This window comes from Pimephales promelas, chromosome 1, assembly GCF_988280905.1.
Source record: "Pimephales promelas chromosome 1, fPimPro1.hap1.1, whole genome shotgun sequence".
Lineage (NCBI taxonomy): Eukaryota > Metazoa > Chordata > Actinopteri > Cypriniformes > Leuciscidae > Pimephales > Pimephales promelas.
The window spans coordinates 12,624,349-12,644,857 of NC_142769.1; the positions used below are offsets into that span (position 1 = coordinate 12,624,349).

Genomic DNA, 20,509 nt, shown 5'->3' on the forward strand with positions numbered 1-20,509 from the left:
AGTGGCAGCATATATATTGAGAATAGCAGAGGGCCTAAAACTGATCCTTGCGGTACTCCATAGTCTACTGACGTTATCTTTGATTTTTTCCCATTTAAACAGACAAAATGAGAACGGTCCGATAAGTACGATCTAAACCAGCTTAATGCCTGTCCCTGAACACCGGTGAAGTTTTGTAGTCGATCCAAGAGTATTTTATGATCTATAGTGTCGAACGCAGCGCTAAGATCAAGTAGGACTAGTATTGAGATACAGCCTTGGTCAGAAGCTAAAAGTAAATCATTTGTAATTTTAACTAGCGCAGTTTCTGTACTATGATGCGGTCTGAATCCTGACTGGAATTTTTCATAGATATCATTTTCTTGCAAAAAAGAGCACAATTGAGCGGACACTACTTTTTCAAGTATTTTGGACATAAATGGAAGATTTGAAATGGGTCTGTAATTTGCCAAGTTATTTGGATCTAATTGCGGTTTCTTAATGAGCGGTTTTATTACAGCCAGCTTGTATATTTTTGGGACATGACCTAAAGATAAAGACGAGTTAATAATATTGAGGAGAGGCTCTTCCACTACAGGTAATAGTTCTTTCAGTAGTTTAGTGGGTATTGGATCTAATAAACAAGTTGTTGGTTTAGATGCAATGATAGACCGCACAGATGTGGCCACGATAGGCCGGACGAAGACAGGTCTCGATAGACCGCACAGATATAGCCACGATAGGCCAGACATAGACAGGTCTCGATAGACTGCACAGATATAGCCACGATAGGCCAGACATAGACAGGTCTCGATAGACCGCACAGATATAGCCACGATAGGCCAGACATAGACAGGTCTCGATAGACAGCACAGATATAACCACGATAGGCCAGACATGGACAGGTCTCGATAGACCGCACAGATATGGCCACGATAGGCCAGACATAGACATGTCTCGATAGACCGCACAATATGGCCACGATAGACCGGACATAGACAGGTCTCGATAGACCGCACGGATAAAGCCATGATAGCCAGACATAGACAGGTCTTGATGGACCGCACATATGTAGCCACGATAAGCCGGACATAGACGGGACTCGATAGACTGCGCGGATATAGCCACGCTAGACCAGACATACGGGATTCGATAGATCCCTCAGATATGCCACGACAGCTGGACATAGCACGATAGCCAACGTACGCAATTTTTGGACAGACGGATACAGTTATGATGGGTCTGATTAGATGGCACAGTGTTTTTTTTTTTTTTTTTTTTTTTTTTTTAAATCGACGCGTATATATACATATGTGGTTACAGCACCATATAGAGACAGGGCCGCGCGAGGCCACCACCACCAGTAGTTGTAAGAATTTTACCTGATATCACTGAAGAGTTTGCTGAGCTTCAAGGATGGTTTTTGAATCAAGTCTGACGTAGGATTCGAAAGCTGAGGAAGACCATCTGCCCATGACCTTGATGGATGATGTAGGGATTCCTCTTTCGGCTGCTGAAGTAGCTGCCCCGATTCTGAATGAATGGCCGGTATAAAGAGAGGGGGATAGACTGCAGCTTTTGATGACGGTGGTTAGGTGAGATTTGAAAACGGCCTTAGAAAGGGGAGCTCCGTTAGGTAATAAAAATAGCGGCGCAAATTTAGAAGTTCTAGGCCGTATTTTGAGAAATTTAACCATTGCTGAGAAAGGACAGAAGTCATTATTGATTTTTGAGAGTGTTATGGTAACGCCGGAGCCTCGGGTATCGGATTTAGAGTGTTTGAGAAAGAGTGTGAAGAATTTAGGACCGAAGCATAGATCGGAAAGAGAAATGCCACGGTCAGGATCGAATTTATTAGTATCTGAAGTAAATTCCCCTGGACGCATAAAACCGTAGAAGGCAGATAAAAACACTGCTTCTAGAAGAGTATTGAGGTACGTAGAAAAGAGCCCGTTGCGAACGGAGACAATTAACCTTTGTAATACAGGCAGGGTAATAGGCAAACGTTTGTCTGATGTTTTGCTGGAAGATTTAGCCAACCCTCTGAGTAATAATCGAATGGAAGAATTAGAAAAAAGGCTTTGGAAATTGGGATTGTGATACTTAGCGTAGAATTGAATGCCGGCGAGTAGTCTGCGAATAGAAGAAATTTTGAGGCTGCGGTTTTCAAAATTGAATACGAGAAAAGAGCACACGGTCGAAATTAGAATAGGAAAAATGGGGATTTGAAAGGAGAAGCAGAACATAATAAAAGCAGACCATGCTGACGTATAAGCTTTAAGTGTAGATGGAGCGACGCCTTTAGAAATGTAATGTCTAGCTGACGTGAGCAGGTCGTTTAGTTCAGTATTATGTCTGCTAAGGGAGGGCAAGCTGTTGGATCTGGGTTGGCTGAAGGGCACAGCTGTCTGAAGGTCTGAAAACGAAACCGAGAGAGCGCATCAGCGATGACATTGCAGTGGCCGGGAATGTGTACAGCTTTGATCATGAAATTAAAATTAACAGATTGCCAGATTAACCGTCTCAAGAAAGGCATGATCGAATTGCAAGATGAACGACCTTTGTTGATAATGGCAACTGTGGCTTCGTTATCGCAAAACATCATTATTCGTTTACGTGACCACTCGTGGCCCCAAATGACGCTGGCGACGGCTAAAGGATATATCTCGTAGAGCGCGGATGATACGGTGTTAGACGCTGATATAGGAAAGTCATTAGGCCATTTTTCAGCGAACCATTGCCCTTGAAAGAACCCCCCGAATCCGATGGAAGGAGCCGCGTCAGTGAATAATTGAAGTTGAAGCGATGACTCGTAGTCGTCGTTGTAAAAGAAAGAAATACCGTTCCAGTCGTTGAGCAATTTTTTCCAAAACATTATGTCAGACAAACAGCCTTCGTCTAATTGAATCAGATCGCTTAATTTTACCGCCGAATGAGCCAGAGTTAGCAAGCGCGAGATGAAAGCCCTGCCTTGAGGAATAATTCTCATAGCGAAATTAAGGTGTCCGAGGAGCGAAAGCATGTCGCGCTTTGATATTGAAGGGAGGGCAGGAAAAGACTCCAGAAAGGATCTGATCCTTGAAAGTTTCTAGGAGGGAAGAGAAGCTTGCATTAGAACTGAGTCCAGGGAAATACCCAGGAACTCTAATGAAGTAGAAGGGCCCGAAGTTTTCTCAGCGGAGAGGGGAATACCAACGTCGCTGAAGATAAGTTTAAGTACATCAAGAATTGAAGTTTGGGGAGATGGGAAATCGATTAACAGAAAATCGTCGAGCAAATGTAGGACGAAAGGAAGCTTGCTGACGTTCAGCAGGATCCAGCACAACGCTTCGGAAAGGCAATTGAAGATATGAGGGCTGCTTCTGCACCCGAAAGTAAGCCTGACAGCGAAATAAAATTTTGAAAGCCATTTGACTCCGAAAAGTGGCCAGTCGGCGGGGTGGATTGGCATAGTTTTAAAAGCGTCTGTGATGTCGGCTTTAGCTAGCCACGCGCCTTGACCGGCTAACTTAATTAGATGAATAGCGTTGTCTACCGAGGCGTAATGCAGAGAGAAAGGTGCTAAGGGTATGCATTCGTTAACGCTCGCGATGTTAGCAGAATGAGGAGACGACATATCGAAGATGAGACGTTTTTTACCGGAGTATTTCCGTGTTGCGACGCCGATGGAATTAATGCGAAAAGGCGAAAAAGGAGGGGAAGCGAATGGACCAATGACATAACCTTTATTAACCTCTTTTTCTAGCAAGTTGGTAACCACATCTGGTTCGGTTATAGCTGATTGCAGATTTTTTGCTACAAAAGAGGTCGTGAGATTAGAAAGGATGCCCACCCGAAACCCTTGTGACAGACCGGTGATAAGATAATCGACAAAAGTCGGATCGGGGTGAGAAGAGAGGTAGCTGGCGAGATTATTAACATTGATAGGAGTAGAAGGGTGGCTTGTCAGAATTTCCTTTGATAGGGTATTTTTCCTCGGCTTGGAGGTTTGTACCGGCGTGGACAGACCGATTTCGGGTGCGGATCCTTGCAAAAACTGCAGATGTGATCATATTTACATCGGGGAAAAGAACAGACAGATTCATTAAAGTTGTTACAAATATTAGAAACTGAAGTGTAACGTTTGCTGCTGACAAATGGCCTTACGTTATCAGCACCATGGACAGTGTGCGGCTCTTGGCTGGCGAAAGCTTTCGGGCAAAAAGGTGCGGAATGTCCGTGAGCGCTACAAATGTTACAAGTGAGAGTTTTTGCACCGCCGAAATGACGAACAAGCAGTTCGGTATCTGTAACAGACCAGTCTAGCCTGGAGTTAAAGAGCGCAATGAAGGAAGCGGATTTGGCTGAGAATGCTTTATGGTATTCGTAGAATAGAGTACCCCCGTATCTCTGATTAAAGTCAGCCATCATGGCTAAATATAAATCGAACTCTTCCCTACGATCTGGAAAAACTTGACACAGAATGTCTCTGAAAATACTAAATGCGATGACGAATTCTGAGAATGAAAGGTTCCGTTGTAATCTTGGATCGGAAGTTTTGAGCAGGACTGCCACGTCACCACAGTCAACCATTTTCCTATCGACAGCAGGCGAAGGGAGCAGAAGTGAAGCAAGGTTTATGTCCTTACCTTGTATGATGTTTGACCTAATGTGAGGAGATACTGTAGCAGCGGCTGGAGATACGAACCGCCTACCGAAGGACGGGGCAGGGGCTGCTGTTAAAAGGTTGAAAGATGAATTTTCAGGTGGAGCTGAAGTATCCTGAAATGGTGTCAGGACTGATTGTAGACGAGTTGGCGGGGCTGAAGAAGTAGAAGCGAAGCTCGGGAGATCGCTTAATCCGCTGTTAGGAGGTCTGGATTGTGAAGTTACTGCCACGTTTGTAGCCGTATTAGGGTCGTTGAAGTTAGCGCCGGGTTTTCCGAATTTAGCCATCCTCGATTCCAGATCTTTGACGCTGTGGGATAAGCTTTGCACCGCTTGGAGGAGTTGAATATTAAATCCATCGGGCACAGTGGAATCCGAAGCAGCCGGTGTCCGAGCGTGCTGCGTAGTTCTTTTTGCGGGATGAGGTGGCGATGATTTAGCTGTTCTTTTCCTACCGGTTTGTTTTGAATTACCAGATGCTGAAGAAGTGGGATTAGTGGTAAGCTCAGGTGGATTTCCTAGTGTGTCTTGAGCTAGAAGGAGAAGATCTTCTCTGGACAGACCTCGGCTGGTGGGAATGCCGGCTGATTCCAGGAGGCTGTATAATTCCTCTGAGGACCTCGTTACCCAAGGCGAGTCGCGGCATTGGAGGCGCGAGCTGCGCCGCGTTGGGAGAAGAGAAGGTGGAATAAGCTCGTCATCGGAGTCAGAATATTCGCAAACGATTGGCGTATCGTTGGACATGTTTAGCAGAAAGCGCGAGCAAGTGTTGTTGCGTCAGCATCTGCGAACTCAAACATGTGTAAGTACCGATCTTTTATACAATAAGAGTAAGAATGTGATTGGATAATCTGTAGTTTAATGAGTGACGCGGTAATTAAGTCTTCCTGGCAGAACTTATGCTAAAGCTTTCATTTCTGAAGTTACGTAATTATCATCGCAAACATCTATGTATTAAACGCAATTTTTATCTTGACAATTTAAACATCAAATAACTCTAGAACAATAAATGAATTATATTACTTACTCGTGTTTGCAGCTGAATGATTCCTCTCGCTCCTCCAAAACATTGGTCTGCATCTGCACAGCAGGATCTTCCTCAGGATTTAAATTAACCGCCAAAACCTTTTATCAGGCAGCTGAGTTCCTTAATTCTAGTAGTGGCCCGCTTGTGTCAAAACTAAATCGGGCCGATGGTAAATACACACAGCTACACCGAGCATTGACCTGACACCTTTTCAACTGCTTTCAGCCGATACTGGCCTATAGACGCTTTCATCAGACGCGTTGCCATGGTGATGAGCTGGCCCAAAGTTAACTTCCGTTCTGTTCGTTTATTAGTGTTTACTGGATAATATGGCATTGACTAAAAATGCAGTGAAAGTTAAGGTGATGAGCAGGTTGTTGAGCTGTGGGGTGCAACCTGACCTAGAGAGCAAACGCAATTTTTAAAAATAAAAATGTCAAGGTTTCCTATGAGGGAGATGGTGGTATTAAAATAGCCTATGTTTATCTGAGTGATAACCAGTACAGTGTTTCCCATACATTTATTAGTGGCAGCCCACCACATTATCAGCGCCGACCGCCACATATTGATTTCCCTGTTATTAACAATTTAAGATGGGAAAAGTTGTTATTGACTGCAGAGTTGCGTGCAGCACATATTCGCACGCTCTCTCACTCTCTCTCTCTGTCTCTCTCTCTCTCTCTCTCTCTCTCTCACTCTCAAACACATTGACAGCGGACCAGTCTGTGTATTGAATGGTTAGTATCATAAACAGCGCTGCACAGATCCATCCAACATGCCGTCAATGTGGAGACCCACCTTAAAAAAAGGTTAGCAAGTATGTAAGAAGCCTAGCTAATAAGGAGAGCTATGCTAACCTTATCAAACCCCGCCGTCGCGCTCGCCACAGTTTTTTTTAACACTGCGGTAAATCAGACACGTCGGTAGAAAAACATCTTGTCTCCAATTTTTGTTCAACGGGTCTGATAGTGTCACATTTCAGTTTGGCCAGGTAACATTTATTTTCTTTGACTGGCAAGAAATAACAGCTACTAGGTTGTTTACTTGTTATGGATTGTCTCCGTAAGTCTGCCGGAAGTTAAGTTTGGGCCAGATTAATGCACATGCGCACTACCGTTTGTTTATGTTGTCACTGCTGAAAGCGTATACAGAAAACGGCGTCTGTCAGCCAGATGTGTTATGCACAGTCGGCAAGGATCTGGCCCAGTATCTGTTCACCGATGCCGACAGTGAGCCGACAATGACGCATTTCAGCCGGAATCGGCCCAACTGTGCTTACTATCTTGGTGAGCATGTGTCTTCCCACGGCAAGCCACCTTGCCACCCCTGGAGTTAAGATTCTAGCCACCCTACGGGTTGGTGACTCCTGTGTTCCTCCATATGAAGTCCCCTTGGGTCATATGTGTATTCTTAAGTCCTCCGTACGGGTAGGCGTACTGTGGCATATTTCTTCTGGGATATGCTCCCCAGTGTACCTTGGTATTCCTGTGCTAAGTAGGACTCCTCGTCCGTGCTAAGTTCACGACAGGGGATCAGACTTTTGCAGGGCACTGGAAGACAGCTGTGAAGGTGGTGTGATTACACGGGGGACCCGCATTCTCCGTCATCCGACGTAACTCGGAGTGACTACGAAAGGGAACGTCTCGGTTACGTATGTAACCCTTGTTCCCTGAGTAGGGAACGGAGACATTACGTCTCCCTGCCACTTCCGCTGTACCGCTAACGCCTGAGTTCAGTCTCGGCTCCTCAGTGAAGACATACTGCGGTTGTGGCTGCTTCCTCCTTTTATACTCACGAGGTGGCGGAGATATGCTATGTAAATTTTGCAGACCCATGGCATTTTCATGCCATTGGCTCGTTTTTTAATACTCGAAGAGGATTGGCTTTCTATGCGAAACCCCCATTCTCCGTCATCCGACGTAACGTCTCCGTTCCCTACTCAGGGAACGAGGGTTACATACGTAACCGAGACGCTTTTCATAAGGTCCGATGTTTCTCTTTCTTTCTTTTTTTTGCCGTTATCGCCTGATTTAATGATAAGTTTAATTTACTAATTATAATGTGTAGCGCTGTTTTTAAACTTGTATTCAAACTATAGTATATTTGTTATTTGTCTAAAATTAGGGATTAAAACCAATTGTTTTGTTCTGCATGAGCAAAAACTTTCTGGTCTTAGAGTTCCAAAGTCTCCTTAAGCCGCTTAATAAAAATTACTGCTTTATTTATTTAGAAACAGAAGTTACTAATAATTATATTTGGGTTTTTTTATTTATTTTTGTTCATGTATTAATCTAAAGCAAAGTATAACGCTCCCAATATACTGTAACAGAGCTTCCTTGCAAACTCTGAACGCGTGCATAAGATAGGCCTATTCAAAGCAAGGCATTTTCTTCATCCGTTTGCAATATAACAAAATTTTAATTTTAATTACAATGGTCATGTTTTTATTTTTTTATTAGGCCTATTTATTTTTTGCAACATTTAAAATTAATATTCAGAAACGGGTAAAGTTACTTTTCTGATGAACTTTATTATAGGCAACTGCAAACCACAATGAAATATTGGAGATATCTCTGCTATTCTAAAGATCAAGAAATCCAGGAAAAAATGTTTAACAGAATTACGAAAGTGATAAATGATGACTGACAGGGAACGCATCTCAAAGTCGCATACACAGACTCGTGTTGCCGTTGGAGCAGTCAGCGCCGAACAACAGGCACATAAAATATTAAGCTTACTAAAGTTAGAAAAGTTCAGTGAGTGATTTTCTTTACCCTTTGTTATTTAATCATTAAATATTGGCACCGAGTACAGGCTGTCAATGCACGGATTCAGTAGACATAGGCTTACTGTTCAACTGTTTAAGGCAAAACCGACTGTGTTAACGGGATATTTTGAACTTGAAAAAAGATGTGTAGGCTACTGACGTCTTTCCGTGGTTAAAACAATTCTTCTGATGATTAATCATGTTTATTTGATGCTATAAATTAAGAAGAAGGATATTTGTGAGATATTGTATGTGCATTTGTCCGTGCATGAGAAGCTGCTGTGTGTGCAGCTCAGAAAACAGCATGCATGCAGAAGGGTTCTCTCGCGTCTTGCGCTTAAAGAATGCTATCAAGAAGAATCGATTTTCTATTCCTAACCCTACTAACTAGCCTATAGAACAAAAATTAAATCATGCTATTGCATGCTAATAAATATGTGTATAACTATAGGGCTATGTGAAATATATTTGTCTTTTTTTTAAATTGACAATTATCGCCTGGAAACAGATTTATAATCGATATCGCGATACTTCAGAGACATTGTCGATGTATGATAATATCGTCATATCGCCCAGCCCTAGAGTGCAGAGGTTTTTTTTTTTTTTTTCCTGGTTCGATTAAGACATGCCTCATAATCAAAGCCCTATGGAGCAGAATCAGACTTACATTCTGAATAGTCAGGCTAAAACTGAACTCAAACAGCACTGAGAATTCGCCTTTGGCTAAGCCACACCCTAGAATGTACAGTAGATTGACCAATCACACCGCAGCCAAGAACGAGCTCCCACTTTTTCACAGCGCTCCATTGACTTTCAACACAGGCGTCTCATATTTTTGGTCTCGGCAGGCTATTACCATCGTAGTTTTCGCAAAAATATGGTTAAACGTTGTACCAGGGGCATTTGTAACACAGATGCTCGTTTCCCAGAGAGGTTGGAGGGGGTGTCCGTTTTTTCCCTTACCAAAACCGAAGTTAAATCCTTTTTTTGCTTCTAACCTTACTGTGAAGTTTTACTAGTTGGACCGTTTTATAATGTTTTAGGTTATGATTTCGGTTCTCATTCCGGTTGTTGATATGCTAGCACACGCTGCTAATAAATACAACGTTGTAATCGTGTAGTCCGTTTGTTTTGTAATAATAATTATAGAAGTGAATAGAGACCTACCCAGCTTTGCATGAACAGTGTTGCTCCCTGATATTGTTAGTCCCAGCCTCCGTCTCGATTAATAGGATGTGCGGTGGTTCATTTCTTTACTGTGACCGGTAATGTTATGCTTTTGCCTCTATTTTGGTTGCCTTGTTGTTTCTTGCGTTTCACCTGTGTGTCTTGAATATCACCTTCGAACGCATATGCAACCCCTTTTGCCTACTTCTATCGGACACTTTATTTGCTGCTTTATAAAAGTTTGATTACATTTCAGCAGGAAGAGCTGTCACAGCATAAGCCATGTTCATACCAAACCAGAGCCCAGATGAAGTTTGACGGAAGTAGCAACAGTAACTTAGGGGGGCTGGGCTTAGCCAAAGGTGAATTGGGTAAGAGAGATGCATCCATGCTGATGGTCTGGGTCTGTGTTGGAGAAGTGAGTTTGACGTGATCAAACTCAAGTTCTTACATTAGTTTTCACTGTTATGACACTGACACTGACAGGTTATGTGATACTGATGATACTCAGCAAAAAAAAATGGATGACAAAAATACTCTACACGTAGAAACCTACAATATTGTCTAATACTTGATGGCTGCTCTGTCAAGTCTCTGTCTTCAATTAGGAACCTGTGTGTGCTGCTTTCTGAAAACAATCTCACACTTGAAAGCCATGTTTCTAGCATCTGTAAAACCACATTCTTCAATCTTAAAAAAATATCTAAATTATGACATAATGCTCTCAATTACAAATACAGAACAGTTATTACATGCATTCATGATCGAATTAAACACTTTCCATAACACCCGAAGTAGTCATTACATCATAAGAAGAATGGCATTTAAGCTAAAATAAATCTGTTTATCCCCAGGGGTAACACTTTACTTGAAGGGGTGTGCATAAGACTAACATGACACCTTCATAATCATGACATGACATATGTTATGAATATGAAGGAAGTTTTATGCATGCTTGTGACAACTGTCATTAAGTGTCATTCGCTCAGTTATGATGTTTTAATGCAAATATGACATTGTTTGAGATGTCTTTGTTATGACACCTTGACATAAACCAATACATCATAACCTGTCAGTGTCTTTGTCACGACAACTTGACATTAATAAGACAACACAACCTGTCATAAACATGACATAGCAGAATAATTATCAAACCACCTAGCTTTATTGGTTAACATAACATTAAACTGTAATGTGGTTGGTTTTGACATGGCTGTCATAAGGCCATTATAACTTTTTGATAACAAATTCAATTAGTACCACTGTAGTTGAGGTCACGAAAAATTCAAAATGTCATTATTGAGCGAAAGACACTTAATGACAGTGGTCATGAACATGCATAAACCTTACTTCATATTCAATACATTTGTCATGTCATGGTTATGAAGGTGTCATGTCAGTCTCAAATAGTTTGTAGGTTTTTACTGCAGGTCTATAGCTGCAGTCAAAATAGTTTTCTTTGGTAATAATGCCACAAATGCTGCTGGTTGAGCTGTATTGAACCCAAAACATTCAGAGAGATGAAAAGTCGGTGACAGGTTTTGGGTCAAACAGGACTTGATGTAAAACCTCTTCACAATCACAACTCTTGAGTTCCAGAACTTCTGATGTCTTTCAAAAGGGCACTTGTCAGATCTTCCATTTCTGCTCTTGGAATCACGCACAACTTATACATTAGTGTCGACACAGTCACTGAACCGGTTTCCTTCGGCTGTGTTCTCAGAGGGTGTTTTGTACGGCTTTATCTGCCGTCGTGCAGCTCGCTTCAATGATTTCATCTCCTTTTCCTCCTCCTCTTTCTCCCCTCTTGACTCTAATGAGCGATTGTTCGCAGCCTGATAAAATTAAAGTGCATGCTTCACTGCTTTGCACAACAGGTGTTTTGTGTTTTTGACACCCTTCCCTGGTGACAACGCAGAGCAGACAGGTAGAGGAAGGGTCTTCTGATGCTAATTTGTTCTGTAATTTGCCAGGGAAACAGCAGACAACTTCCACTTCCCAACAAGCATCAGAAAAATCATCAAATGTCCCAACATACTGTGACGTTTGAATTGTCTGACAAAAAAACAAAAAACAAAAACAAAACACATACATGGAAATTATGGAACAGAGTTACTTAAAGCTTCTTCTGCTATGTGTTAGGAAAAATGGGCCAAAGGAGTTTGGGATCAAGTCACAATTATTTATTTAGCACTTTATACAATACTGATTTTTTCAAAACAGCTCCACGGTGTTACAGATCTGCCAAGCTCTACACCAGCCAATAACATCACACTCCCTCACCTGAGTTCTAATCAAACACACCTGCGCCTCATCATCACCGTCATCGTTGCCACTATTTATACACACACTTCACCACCGCTCATTGTCTGGTCTTGTTTTTATGAAGAGGACTACTTACCTTGTCTTTACTACTAACAGCCTGATATCTCCAGCGATCTTTCTCCAGTCTCCACAACAGCATCATCTTCAGCTTCTCGTCTCCATTCTCCTCTGTGTTGTTCCTCCAGTGTCTTGTCCTTCCTCCGTGTCTCAAGTCCACTGCTGTTCAGAGTTCCTGCCATCCACCGTATCATCTACCAATCATGATGATCATGCCTGTAAGAAAAAACATACTATATACTGCCAGCATCCCGTTCTCCAAAGTACATTGCACTTACCTCTTACCTGCTTTTAGTTCATCAGCTGTTGTCACAAACTTCCTATTAACTTCAATCTCCTTCTCACGTCCTCTTCCGTAACACAGTAATAAAAAGGGAAATAACATACCTGCCAACCTAGAAGAAATTTTATGAGTACTTTTATGTGTGTGTGTGTGGGGGGGTATATCTCAAAATATATTTTTGTCATTATTTTTGTCTGTGTCACACACAGACACATGCCTATCTTTATAATTCTATAAAAATAGTTTTGACCTCTAAAGGTTTTTTTTTTAATTTGACACAAATACTAAATTTAACTTGCACTGCAATGCAACAGTGAAAGTACAAAGTTTCAATTCTACTCAACTCCATTTCTTTATTCATGATCGATTAGTATTGTATTGCATGTAATCTGTGCTGGTCAATTAGTCTAAAATAATTTTAAAAAACCACCAGTAAAAAAAAAAAAAAAAAAAAAACGTGTACATGTTATTTATTTTAAATTGACTACTTAATTGATTATTCCAATATCCAAATATGATATTAAATCCTACAGGGAAAAGGGCTTATATTTGTGCTTTCTTTGCATTTGAACATTAGGCTACACATTATAAACAGGACATGCATTAGCTGAATAAACTTTAGCCAATCCAAATATATTTATAGAAACAGTTAACAATGAATAGACAGGAGTCCTGTCACATGACCAATAATATAATTGTTCAAATAAGACGAATCCGACATATAATGAGGGCTGTTAACAGTAAAGCGTCCGTCGCTTAACTAATTGTAAAAACACGAATAGACAAGACAAAAAGCTTTGACATTTTGACAAAGAAAACACAAGCAAGCCTGTCAAACTTTGCCTGTCAATTTTTATATTATAAATATCTTCTCTCTCTGTGTACGCGAGTCTGTTTGTGAGAGCTCGCGCAGCACTGATGCATGAGATCATACAACGGTCGATTTTAATCATTAAGTACGTCAACTACACTAGTTTTCATACAAAATAAATACGTAACATAATTCGGTACTTTGGTTATTAACATAATAACGTAACACAAGCAGCCCAGCAAGCAATAGCCCTCATTTTACCGTCTAGGTTAAATATAGACCCGATATAGTCCGGCTATGTGTAACCCACTTCTAGCAAAATAACATTGAATCATGGCTAAATGTAATTTTTTTCCAAAATAACTTGCAAAATGTATTTATTCCATCTTGTAAGCAAGTCAACTGTGATTACAAGGTGTTTGGTTTGATTTCTTTGACATTTTCTATGTGTAGGCTGTGTGTAGACGCGATCTAGCTCGTATAGTCTGACCGGCTATTTATAGCCCACTTCTAGTCGAAACTGATTAATTGTCGTTTTAATGAATTTTTGGGCAGGCAACGCATGAGATGGTTGATATTTGATATCCCATCATGTTCGCATTAGTAAACATATCTACAAGGTCATATCATTACATGGTCGATCTGTTGTCACAGTGTCTGGATGTGTTCCCTTGTTTGTCCACTAGATGTCCTCCTTCCCCACTGTGTCATTCACTTCTGGAACTACATTTCCCACGATCCTTGTTTTATCATTGCACTCAGCTGTTCCTCATCACTGATCATTGCACTCTGCCAATTCACCATTATCATTGTCATTCCCTGTGTGTATATATACCCTGTCTGTTTCAGTGTGTGCCATGGAGTCCTTTCATTTATCACGCCACTTCTGAGGTCCTGTTTTCTTTGAGTCTTGTTTTTGGTTTCCTGTATATGTTGGATTGCCTTTGGATTTTGACCCTTGCTTTGACTGGTTTACGATTTTGGATTACCCTTTAAATAAACAACTGCTCTTGGATTTAATCCCTGTTTCCTGTGTGTGGATCGTGACAGAAGGACTCCATCATTCCACCCTAAATCCAGCGGTATGTTTTACAATGTCCCTTCCCCAGCCGGCGAGCGGGAGAGAAGGGAGTTTTTTAAAGGGACCCGGCTGGTAAAGTTTCGTGGGACCCGTGGAGGCCACAGTGGAGGAGGTCGTCGGGAGATGATTCCTGTCCCGGTGGTCCCGGTTCCGGTGGGCCGGAGAAGGAGACACGTCCCGTCTCCCCAGCGAGAGACTGCTCACGTCCCGTCTGCCCAGCGAGAGACTGCTCACGTCCCGTCTGCCCAGCGAGAGACTGCTCACGTCCCGTCTGCCCAGCGAGAGACTGCTCACGTCCCGTCTGCCCAGCGAGAGACTGCTCACGTCCCGTCTGCCCAGCGAGAGACTGCTCACGTCCCGTCTGCCCAGCGAGAGACTGCTCACGTCCCGTCTGCCCAGCGAGAGACTGTTCACGTCCCGTCTGCCCAGCGAGAGACTGCTCACGTCCCGTCTGCCCAGCGAGAGACTGTTCCTGTCCCGTCTGCCCAGCGAGAGACTGCTCACGTTCCGTCTGCCCAGCGAGAGACTGTTCAAGTTCCGTCTGCCCATCGAGAGACTGCTCACGTTCCGTCTGCTCAGCGAGAGACTGTTCATGTTCTGTCTGCCCATCGAGAGACTGCTCACGTCCCGTCTGCCCAGCGAGAGACTGTTCTTGTCCCGTCTGCCAAGCGAGAGACTGTTCAAGTTCCGTCTGTCCAGTCTGAGACAGAGCCAGAGATCCCCTTTGGCGTGGCCGCCAAGGTTGTGACGGACTATCTGGAGCGTCTGGCTCGGATCTTGGAGATGCCAGTCTTTGCTGTTCCAGTACCTGAGGCAGAGCCAATGCCTGTTCCAGAGGCAGAGCCTATGCCTGTTCCAGAGCTGGAGCCCATGTCGGTTCTGGACCCCGTGTTTGTGTCTGTGTTTGTGTCTGTCCTTGTAACTGTTTTTGTTCTAGTGTCTGTTCCTGAGCCGGAGGCAGAGCCAGTGCCTGTTCCTGAGCCGGAGACAGAGCCAGTGCCTGTTCCAGAGCCGGTGTCTGGTCCCGAGCCGGTGCCTGCTCCTGAGAGAGCATCTCCGCCCTGGCCACCTGAAGGGTCTTCACCGCCCTGGCCACCCGAGTGGTCTTCACCGCCCTGGCCACCCGAGTGGTCTTCACCGCCCTGGCCGCCCGAGGGGTCTTCACCGCCCTGGCCGCCCGAGGGGTCTTCACCGCCCTGGCCGCCCGAGGGGTCTTCACCGCCCTGGCCACCCGAGGGGTCTTCACCGCCCTGGCCGCCCGAGGGGTCTTCACCGCCCTGGCCGCCCGAGGGGTCTTCACCGCCCTGGCCGCCCGAGGGGTCTTCACCGCCCTGGCCGCCCGAAGGGTCTTCACCGCCCTGGCCGCCCGAAGGGTCTTCTCCGCTCTGGCCGCCCGAAGGGTCTTCACCGCCCTGGCCGCCCGAGGGGTTTTCACCGCCCTGGCCGCCCGAAGGGTCTTCTCCGCCCTGGCCGCCCGAAGGGTCTTCACCGCCCTGGCCGCCCCAAGGGTCTTCACCGCCCTGGCCGCCCGAAGGGTCTTCACCGCCCTGGCCGCCCGAGGGGTCTTCACCGCCCTGGCCGCCCGAAGGGTCTTCTCCGCCCTGGCCACCCGAATGGTTTTCACCGCCCTGGCCGCCCAAGGGGTCTTCACCGCCCTGGCCACCCGAGGAGTCTTCACCGCCTTGGCCGCCCGAGGGCTCTTCGCTGCCCAATGGACTATGTGTCTCGCCCTGGCCGCCCGATGGACTCTGTGTCTCGCCCTGGTCCTCGGTTAAGCTCTCACCCCTTGTTCCTGTCTCCCTTCACGGACCTGGCCCACCATCCCTCCCCCCGATCCTCCACCATTTCACCTCCCTCCTGAACTCTTGTGTCATGTTTTTTAATGTTGTCGTGGAGCGTCTGGTAGCCGCTCCGTAGAGGGGGGGTTATGTCACAGTGTCTGGATGTGTTCCCTTGTTTGTCCACTAGATGTCCTCCTTCCCCACTGTGTCATTCACTTCTGGAACTACATTTCCCACGATCCTTGTTTTATCATTGCACTCTGCCAATTCACCATTATCATTGTCATTCCCTGTGTGTATATATACCCTGTCTGTTTCAGTGTGTGCCATGGAGTCCTTTCATTTATCACGCCACTTCTGAGGTCCTGTTTTCTTTGAGTCTTGTTTTTGGTTTCCTGTATATGTTGGATTGCCTTTGGATTTTGACCCTTGCTTGGACTGGTTTACGATTTTGGATTACCCTTTAAATAAACAACTGCTCTTGGATTTAATCCCTGTTTCCTGTGTGTGGATCGTGACATCTGTAGTCACGATCCTCTGAATTGGATGGGCTATGTACAGACTGCTTTTAGCCCACCGGCGAAATCGAGGCAATCAGTGGTCTACGTTTAACGGCTTGGCTATAGCCCTGATTTAGACCAGTGATTAGTATAGCCAAAATAAAATCTTAAAATTGTTTACTTGTTTTTCACCCCCGCAGCTTCATGTTAGCTGTCACAGTCACACATTAATAAAAAATCTACGGTTTTATTTGACTGTTTTTCATTTTAAATTAAATAAAAATACAATTACATTTCTCAACCGCTAGATGGCAACAGCCCTACTGAGACATGACTGCTTACAACGCGAGACTTGATAGCACAGATCACCGGTCATGCGATCGACCATTTTTTCAAATATTTTAAAGGAGGCAGCCCAGGTGAAAAGGAAATATATTTAAATTGTACTTATTTTGATATACTTAATGTATTTTAAATGTACCGTATTAAATATGTATTAAATGTGCTAAATTGAAACAACTTCAAGTATATTAAGTGTATTTTAATATGTATTTAAGTTCAATTTTAAGGTAATAGTAATATATTTTATTATACTAAATTGTGCTAAAATGGAACCATTTTAAGTACATTTAATGTAATATAATAGCACTTATTTAAAGTGTATTTTAATACACTTTAAATCGACTTTAGAAATACAGCATTAGTATATTTTTAGCTTCACATTAATGCGTTCTGAGTATATTTTAAATATAATTTCAGCTTATTAATAATGTATTAGTAGAACACTATTGGACCCACTATTAACATATTAAAAATATATTTTTCCAAAAACCATTTAATATAAAAATAATATATTTTAATGTATTAAAAATACATTTAAACATTTGAATTCAACAAAACCCAATAAAAAAATATTTCTACAAAACACACAAACACTCTTTGAAAGATAAACTTTAATGCACTACATCAGTAAAGCATTATGAAAACTAAACAAAATACATTAACATAAAATGCATTGATTTGCAGAGGTATTAAACAGAACAAAAATAAATAAATAAATAAACTAACTGAAAGGAGTAGTTCACTTTTGAAAAAACTTTTGGTGATAATTTACTCACCCCCATGTCTTCCAAGATGTCCATGTCTTTCTTTCTTCAGTCGAAAAGAAATTAAGGTTTTTGATGAAAACATTCCAGGATTTTCTCCATATAATGGACTTCACTGGGAACCAAACAGTTCAGGGTCCAATGGCTAACAGTCAATTTGTCGTGAAAGCATGAGAATTGGCTCAATTGCGAGAGTCTTGTGCTGAATGCTTGAGAGTTGGCAGCCCTGACAAATCTTTTTTCGAGTCAATTCATTCATTTCGTTCATTGAATGAACCTAATGACTCGGAAAAATATTTGTTAATTTTGATGAACGAGTTCAAATAGGAAAATCATGAACATGCATAACAGAACAGAGCAAGGCGACCATTTGAGCTTATAAAACTTAAACTTGTGGGGTTTTTTTTTTTTAAATGACCGATCGTTTCGCTTGATAAGACCCTTATTCATCGTCTGGAATCGTTTAAAGCCCTTTGAACAGTTTGCACAGAAACTGTCTTTTGGACCTTGAACCGTTTGGTCCCCAATGAAGTCCATTATATGGAGAAAATCCTGAAATGTTTTCATCAAAAACCTTAATTTCTTTTCAACTGAAGAAAGAATGACATGGATATCTTGGCATGGGGGTGAGTAAGCTATCAGCTAAAGGTTTTTTTTTTTTTTTTTTTAAGTGAACTAATCCTTTAAGTCAAACAAAGTGAAATACAATAGCAAAAAGTAAAGTGGCCAAATCTTGAGTAAAAAGAGAAGTTCGTGACTTGTTCAGTCTGCCATAGACTCTTTTGGGGACATCAGAAACACCGAGGGAAATCTGGCAAGAATAAAAAAAAACAAGCATTAGTATAAACTTGTTCATTTATAATTCTAATAAAAAGCTGTCACTTTGTTACTTAATTCAGAACACTTAATGCACAAAAAGTCAGATATAATTATTATAACAAATAGGATTTTTCTTTATCATAAAGAATTTTCTAACCATTTCTGAGGTTTCAGGAAGACACAGCTCAGATGATCTTGGGCTTGAGCTGAATGAACCTCGTTTCATGGACTCCAGGGCCTCTTTGAGAGATGCTAATATCCCTGGAAGCTCTATAAGAAAAAATAAAGTCGCATGTTATACAAAGTTAGGGCAGAAAAAACACTAGTTTGTGTTCTTCATATATAATTTGTATTTTGTTTAAATGGTGAAACATATTTAATGAACCATTACTGTAACTTCCACCCTATTATTAAAGTAATTATTCATTATTAATAAAGACAGAACTTTCTATTGAAAGTTACAAGTTGGTGACAGCTGATAACGCCTTGATTAAATGTAAAAAAGCTGAATACCACTCATAAAATCATATAAATCAGTCCCTCGAGAAAAACATGATTATGTGATTGCATAATTCAATGCATAATCAGGCAAAATACATATTCATTTTTCAAATACGTGTTAATATATATAGGTCACTTAGTTACTTAGCTGCTACATGACACACTATTGCCTTTTTTTTGTTATTTTTCACCAACAAAAAGTTACAAATCAAGAGGATCAACTACTACTTACTCGACTTGACCTCATCTACTCACGGTTGGGTTTAATAAAAAAAAATGTCTTTGCAATGTGCAAATTCCTTGGCTAGGCTAAATATTAAATATAAAATCTCTCATTTCATTATTTAACATCATTTTAATTTCTCAGTGCAAGATATTTAATTGGTTTTGTGAAAGCTTATAGTTGGTGATTACAACTTAATTTATTTATCGAATTGACATGAAAACTGACAGCCTACTAATAATTAATTAGATTTTACTATGAATTAAATATCACAGATGTGAAAGTTTTATTAGAGCTTAAAATATATTATAATATTTAAAACACAAGAAGTTACTTAGGGACAATCAAGCCTGTCGGTTAATCACCATTAATAACCTTTTTTCTGCAAACACAGTGTGCAATGTTTTTTATAGTTGTATTATGTCACTGTCTAGATCTATAACAATTAAGTTGATAGACGTCAATGGATTAACTCGCTTTAGTGTCAAATCAACAGAAACGCCAGTAATCCACAGAACATCGACATCAACTTCTGAAAATATTTTCTAAACCCAAAGTGAGAATAAAGCCAATTATACTAATCACTTAAACTAATAAACTTACCACCAAGAAGTAAGATCTTTTCTGGCAGTATCTTGCTCTGTCCATGTCGTGGCGGCGCACCTCTGCGTTGTCCTCTTCACTGCTAATTGTTCGCGGGAGCTGACGACCTGGTAATCTGCTCGTGTGTTCTCTCAATATTAGATCGGTGCTATCCACATTCACTAGGTCCGAGCCAGTGAAATAACAAAGCAAAATTTGGAAAATACATGATTTCTGTTGAAATATCCGAAGCTATAATGGGATACCACAGACAGTCAGTATCCGCTGTCTGCGCCCCGCCCAACATGTAAGTTCAAATGGCAGTGTGTGATTGGACAATTGCCGGCAAGCTTGTTTTGAAAAGATTGGCTCTGATTGGTCCAAATGAATGCAACTGGAAATATTAACTAACATCCACAAAAAAAGAAACAACTCTGTTTATATAAACCTAACATGCTTATTAACAAGTTTTTTTTAATTAATTTTGGCTAAACAAATGTAAGAGTCAAGCTTTAAGAAATTTATTTTGTTTTTCTAGTATGTACACCTGATCTTTTATGTTGATGTGTGCAAGTACTGGTATTCACTTGTTTTGTGGAAAATACTATTTGATTAATTAATGCAGAAGTATAGAAGTGCATTACTTGTTAGTCAAATTTTAGTGCTTTTCATAATTATAACAAATTAATTTAAAAAAGTTAAACCTAAAACACATAATATAAAGTGTGAAATACATATGCATTGAGTTAAAGGGTAACTAAACACCAAAACAACTTTTTTTAGTTAATGATCTGTAAGAATGGAGCTTCATAAATGCTGTTCATTGATTCGAGTACATTTTTTGACAATTGAG

The 20,509-nt window shown here is 41.7% G+C and overlaps 1 protein-coding gene and 1 long non-coding RNA gene across 2 annotated transcripts; both read right to left on the reverse strand.

Moving 5' to 3' along the window:
- Positions 1-1,367: 1,367 nt before the first annotated feature.
- On the reverse strand, positions 1,368-5,370 carry LOC148998359 (uncharacterized). Its single transcript, XM_089131941.1, has 2 exons — positions 4,608-5,370; positions 1,368-2,395 (listed from the first exon to the last, which is right to left on the reverse strand). The coding sequence occupies exons 1-2, from the start codon at positions 5,368-5,370 to the stop codon at positions 1,368-1,370; spliced, it is 1,791 nt and encodes a 596-aa protein (XP_088988067.1).
- An 11,990-nt stretch (positions 5,371-17,360) lies between these two features.
- On the reverse strand, positions 17,361-20,251 carry LOC148998360 (uncharacterized). Its single transcript, XR_016150319.1, has 3 exons — positions 19,678-20,251; positions 18,508-18,620; positions 17,361-18,342 (listed from the first exon to the last, which is right to left on the reverse strand). It is a non-coding gene; the product is annotated as an uncharacterized LOC148998360 (long non-coding RNA).
- Between the last annotated feature and the right edge of the window lie 258 nt (positions 20,252-20,509).